Source organism: Lasioglossum baleicum, chromosome 1 (assembly GCF_051020765.1).
Source record: "Lasioglossum baleicum chromosome 1, iyLasBale1, whole genome shotgun sequence".
NCBI classification, from domain to species: Eukaryota; Metazoa; Arthropoda; class Insecta; order Hymenoptera; family Halictidae; genus Lasioglossum; species Lasioglossum baleicum.
In genome coordinates, this window is record NC_134929.1 from 3,331,637 (window position 1) to 3,337,968 (window position 6,332).

At 37.1% G+C, this 6,332-nt stretch overlaps 1 protein-coding gene across 1 annotated transcript; it reads left to right on the top strand.

Moving 5' to 3' along the window:
• The first annotated feature begins 819 nt into the window (after positions 1–819).
• On the top strand, positions 820–2,530 carry LOC143210769 (E3 SUMO-protein ligase ZBED1-like). The gene is made up of 4 exons (XM_076427940.1): positions 820–1,001; positions 1,146–2,119; positions 2,339–2,377; positions 2,493–2,530. The coding sequence occupies exons 1-4, from the start codon at positions 820–822 to the stop codon at positions 2,528–2,530; spliced, it is 1,233 nt and encodes a 410-aa protein (XP_076284055.1).
• Positions 2,531–6,332: the final 3,802 nt, after the last annotated feature.

The window sequence follows — 6,332 nt, forward strand, 5'->3', positions numbered from 1 at the left end:
AATTTATAATGGGGTCATTCCACGCGAAAACGGACCCTATTTGGCGTAAAATTAGGGGGCTACTTTTTAAAAAATTGAGAAAATGGAGATATGGCCCAAAGTGTTTTCCTTACGGACCTGTTATTAAAAAGATGGACATTTGAAAATTGACGAAATTAAAATTATTTCAAGCAAACGCTGGACCGCGATATACAGCCATGGATACGGACAGCCGAACACAGTGGGCTGGATCGTGACATTTTACTATAACTCTTGAACCATAAGAGATACCGGGATGAAATTTGCACTAAAATTCATTAAAACATGATTCTTATCCACTGACAATTCTCGTATCAAATATATATTTTCTGTAACCATTTTTTAATTAATTGTTTAAATGTTGTTGTCTTAAAATATAATTTAAAATTGTTCATTTGTTACTTATTTAGTCGTCTTTCAGATAATTATAATCGCCGATGTCTTTGGTTGTAAATTTCAAAAAAATTTTTAAATTTTAAATTTTTTCTATGTATTTCTTGACATTTATTCTTCATATTATGAATATTTCATGAAATAAATTTTTCATATACCACTAAAGATACTACGACAAATTTGAATTTGAACAAAATTCGAAATTTTACGCCAAAAAGTGTCCGTTTGTGGAATGATCCAATAAAATAACATTACTTATCTATATTACGATAATTATATACAGTTACTAAATAAATGTATGTATTCATTACTTTATTACTGTTCCTTCTTATTGTACAAAATTTCTTTTTCAGACATACCGTTCTAATACATTTTTAATTTTATATAACTTTAGGCAAACATTACATAATGAAAAGCTGGGTGTGGAAACATTGTAAAAAGTCTACCGATGGAAAATCTGCAATATGTGAAATCTGTGATACAGAGCTTCAGACATATGGATCTAGTACAACGCTGATCGATCATTTAATGAAGATCCATTCAATAGAGTGTCCTAGTAGCAGAAAAAGTCAACGCACAGAAGTTACAAGGTAATACTCAAATATTTTGTCATGTTTGGGACGCGAAGGTCTAAAAGATCCTATAAGTCTCTTAATCTAAATTAATTAATTATTAATTTTAAAATATTGTTTATATTTATAACAGATGAATATATATGTATTGTACTATTACAGATCAGCAGAAGATGGATCGGTCATGTCAATAGATTCACCATCGGGATCGGAATCGGGATCTTCTACTCAAGAAGATATTGTATTGGATGTGGATATGGATACGTTACCCACTAAGCGAGCTCGTCCAACAATAACTAATTCAAATTCAAAATCCGGGTTCATTAAGAAAGAACGCGCTGAAATCATTACACAAGCTATTGCAAAATTAATAGCTGTTAATAGACTACCCTATAATTTTGTATCTAGCTGTGGATTTCAAGAATTTATGAAAAAATTAGAACCAAATTACAACTGTCCATGCGGGCAAACAATACTTCGTCGGTTACGAATTATGGAGGATGAAGTACGAAATAAAATTGAAAATCAATTAGCAAAAGTATCTTTTGTTGCCCTCGACACCGATTGCTGGACCTCGATAGCTCAAGAAGGGTATATAAATGTTAATGCCCACATTATCGATGACCAATGGAAACAGCAGATTATGACTATTTGTATAGAAGAGCTCGAAGAACGCCATACAGCCGAAAACTTGGCAGATTGCTTACAAAATGTGGCTGTTAAATTTGGCATAGAAGAAAAAATAGTTGCGATAACTAATGACAGTGCAAGCAACATTGTATCGGCAGTAAATCGTTTGCCTAACGTAGAATTTGATGTCACTTGTGCTGCTCATAAAATCCATTCGGCAATACAAAATGCATTTAAAAAAGGAGATGTTTCTTGCGTTCTTGCAAAAGCAAGTAAAATTGTTTCACATTTTCGACACTCTGTATTGGCTTCAAAAAGTTTGGAAACAAAGCAGGAGCAATTAAACTTGCCGAAATTAAAATTGATACAAGGTGTTCGAACTCGGTGGAATACGGACTTAAAAATGTCTGAGAGACTTGTAGAAAACCGTAGCGCTATCATAAATGTACTCGCCGATAGAAATATCACAAACCAGAGACAGGCTCAAGCTTTAGAGATGCTGGAAAGTGAGTGGAAAGTATTGGAAGTAATAATAGAACTTTTAAAACCACTCGAATTTGCTACTACAATTTTATCAGGAGGAACACTTTCAATGGTAAATCCAATTGTGCGAGCCATAATCAATAATCATTTAATTCCTGCAAAGGATAAATACAATGAAGATAACAATATTATTTTAATTATTAATGAGTTGATCACGCAATTAACAACGCGATTTTGTTTAGATTGGTACTTGGAAAGTACGGTTCTAGTTTCAGCTTCAGGTAAAGCTTCGTTTCTGGATCCTAAATTCAAGCAGCTCCTTTCAGAAACCGCAACAGCGAAAATAAAAATAAGAGAAAGCGTTGAACGCGAAATTAACGAATATTCTCTGGATAGTGGAGAAAACACAAATGAAACTGAAAAAAGGGAACTAGTGCTCTGGATTTCATTTTCATGCGAACTGACAGTAGTCTCACATCATCTGCTCAACAATACATGTTGTACCTTGCGGAGCCAGAGATAGATACGAATATGGACCTATTTGAATGGTGGAAATGTCGTGAACAGAAAATGCCACTTATTGCGCGGTTGGCCAAAAAATATTTGAGCATCCCTGCTACCTCAGTGGCTTCAGAAAGAGTTTTCTCTACGACAGGAAACATTGTCACATCGAGTCGAAATTGTTTAGCTACCAAAAATGTAACAACGAATACATTCCTACATCAAAATAAAAATTACTTGTGATATAGAAAAATTGCAAAAATTGGAAAGTAAGAATAGTACAATATATTAATAGTTTTGTGTTTGGGTGTGAGCAGCGCGAAGAATGTTGTAACGTATGTATGTATGATAAAATTGAAAAAGACTCGTTCGTTGACACTAACATGTATGTATGTATGTATGATCGAAGTATCGTTAGTATCTGTTTTGTTTTATCCAGTGTTCCTCCTTTTATCCAGTTGTTCATGAAATCTTGTTAAAATTTATGTGTTCAATAAATATATTTTTTATAACTGTATGGTTGTGTTTATAATCTGTCAAATTTTTTATTAACATGTCAAGCGCCAAGCCTGTCTTGCCTTTCTTTTCATTTAGTCCGCGATATCCGATTTCACCGAATTCAATAAAACTCATTAAAATTTTGTTTGCAAAGTATTATTTTTTAAGTACATTCGTGATATGATCCCGAAATTTATTAATAGAATGCAATCTTTTAAATTTAATTTAATTACGAAAAGTCCAAACGGAAAGTTCAGTGTCAGTCACCGGTGACTGAAAGTTAATATTTTTATTTATCAAAAATCTTGACACGGTGTGAAACTCATAAGTTACAACTTCATACGTTCGAAACTTCGAAACTTCGAAGTTCCCTTCGTTCCTTCGAAGTGTTCGAAGCTTCGGAAAAGTTACAGCCCTAGAACGTACGTGCTGCGTGGACAAAAGGTTGTATCGTATTCGAGCGTCCAGTAAGGGGAACGGGTCGCAGAACGATAATTTCGCGCGAGTCAGACCCCGGGACGTAATACACGTGTATTCGCTGCATTTTCAAACTCGATTTTCTCGAAAACAAAGCGTCAAACAAAAAAATGTTATTCCTTTTTTTCGACTTATTTTTACATGTAGTATCACTCCCTGCTCGGTTGTACCACCCGTATCTCGATGTATAAAAAAATGGACTTATACCACTTTCAAAAATAACGGCTCATATAATACCGATTGCTAAAACTTTGGAAAAAATACTATTAGGGAAGACTCGTGTAATTATGGTTGACTTGAATATTGAACTACTATTACCTCAAGTTATGATCGACGTATCTATATATTGTAAATGGAATTGCGATTGGAGACACGTAGTGGTGAGGAATAAGCCTTAGTTAATAACGGTAAACAGAACGAGAGTTTATTAAGAGTGAATATAATAACGCGATGCGTTGGTTATCGCGTCTGTCGAATAACTGAATAAGACAAAGGTCGCACGACGCGATGTTCGGCCGGAGGACGGCCCGAATTGTGAAAAGACAATCGCCAGAATCGAAAGACGATCGCCAAAATCGATCGATCAAAGTATCCCGTCTGGCGATATGGCTTATGGCGGTCTCCTGTGACGGCACTATGCAATCGGAGGAACTACAAAAAAAATTATAAAAAATAATTTACTTACTAACGTTGCATGCCAAATGTGTTGTGTTTGATAATGGAACTGTGGTGATTAAATATAAAAAACACTTCGCAAACACGAGGATCCGTTAAGCGACAAGAAAATGTGCTTTATTAAACTATGGACGTACACACCGCAAAATCTACACTCTTAGTCCGTCAAATCTTAGCACTTGAATCCTGCTCCTGTTCCGGGGTCAGCTCTATTTAAAGAAAAATCAACTAGGCGGAGATATCCGTTAACTGGGGGAAAAATCATCCCTATTCGCTAGACGACTTGAGGGAGGAGGGTCTTCCTGATCCGTGGAGGAGGAAGTCACTCCTTCAAGTCGTTTTAGTGGATTTCCAGAAAAATATTCGTAGTATGACCTCGGAGCAGCGCGTTCATAATATCGCAAGTGGGCCTCTTAATTTATGACCCCTCGCCCTGGCGCAGACCGAGGGTAATGTCAATTGCATGGATATACTGCACATGGGATAGGACCCACTGATTCCGTTCGGGGCCCTCGCGTACCCGGATTAAGGACCCTCGGTATCGTTTTATGGTCCCTTTTCCCGAAGTCATTTGGAACGGTGTAAAAAAGGGAAAAAGGCCTCTTCGTAAAATAAATACGTTAGAAGTCGAGGGGCCATCTGTGCCGCTTGTAAACGGACGCGCATTTCTTACAAAATGGTCGCCAAATGTAGAATATGCATTAATCTCAAAAATAGCGTTTCCGTCACGTCCGTGTCATAAACCTTGTTGACGAAGACTCCACGTGTTTCGTTCTTTTGCCACGAAACACTCGTGGACCCCCATTTACATTTCATGGACCCCCAATTTTTATTTTCGCTGTCATGGACCCCTTGCAGTTCGGAATCGACCCCTGGGGGTCGATATAGACCACTTTGGGAATCACTGATTTAGAGTATCCACGCGAAATTCACGATGCTCACGCGGATCTTCCGTTTTGTCCAAGTCACGGCACGGCGACCGACTCGAGTCAAAGAAAGTTGATGGCAACACTTCACGATAAGGAACGATTCGTTGTACATTATCGATACCTCCAACAAAGTCTAAAGCACAATCTGAAATTGAAGAAAATTCACCGAATTCTAGAGTTTTGACAGTCGCGATGGTTGCATGGCTACATCGATTTGAACACAAAATTACGCGCCAACGCGACCAACGATTTTTCCAAGAATTTGTTCAAATTAATGAACAATGCTGTGTTTGGGAAAACGATGGAGAACGTTCGAAATGATGCCATCGTGAAATTACTTTCTCGATGGAATGGTAGACACGGTGCCGAACGATTAATAGTTAGACCAAATTTTCACAGCTATACAGTGTTTTCCGAAGACTTCGTCGCGATTCAGATGAAAAAGCTGCTCGTTAAATTTTACAAATCTACATAGGCATGGCTGTATTGGATATATCGAAATTTCATTTGTACAGCTTCCATTATGAGTACATGTACCCAAACTTCCAGAAAAATTGTAAGATTTTGTACACGGACACGGACAGCTTGATATACGAGATCGCTTGCGATGACGCGTACGATGCGCTGCTGAAACGTGATATCCATCGATACGATACAAGCAATTATGACCCGAACAACGTTTACGGTGTTCCGATTGCGAATAATAAACAACTAGGATTGATGAAGGATGAGAATGGGGGTAAAATTATGACCGAGTTTGTAGGACTTCGTTCAAAAATGTATGCGATTCGCGTGCATGGTGATGACGAAACTAAAAAAATCAAAGGCATCAGAACAAACGTTACCGCTCGGGATATCAGTTTCAAAGACTATATCGATTGTCTTCACAATAATACAGAAAAGCATGTTAATAGTAATCGTATAGTGTCCGTACAACATCAGGTGTATTCGATGTCGGAAGTAAAATTAGCATTGAGTTCGAACGACGATAAGCGATATATTTGTAATAATTTGATCGATACGCTTCCTTGGGGGCATTATAGCATCAATTAAGAAAAACCGAGTCACCATTTTTTATCCTCGTAAAAGAAATGGAAGTGGTAGGGAGAACGAAGTGGTAGGGAGATTATTGTAAATCTTTGTAGACTAGTCGGGG

Bases quoted from the DNA above. Each gene is read 5' to 3' on its own strand.
- LOC143210769 (XM_076427940.1), top strand. From the start codon at position 820: ATGAAAAGCTGGGTGTGGAAACATTGTAAAAAGTCTACCGATGGAAAA. The intron at 1,002-1,145 runs GTAATACTCAAA...GTACTATTACAG, and splicing joins CAACGCACAGAAGTTACAAG to ATCAGCAGAAGATGGATCGG. The intron at 2,378-2,492 runs GTAAAGCTTCGT...TTCTCTGGATAG, and splicing joins GGTTCTAGTTTCAGCTTCAG to TGGAGAAAACACAAATGAAA.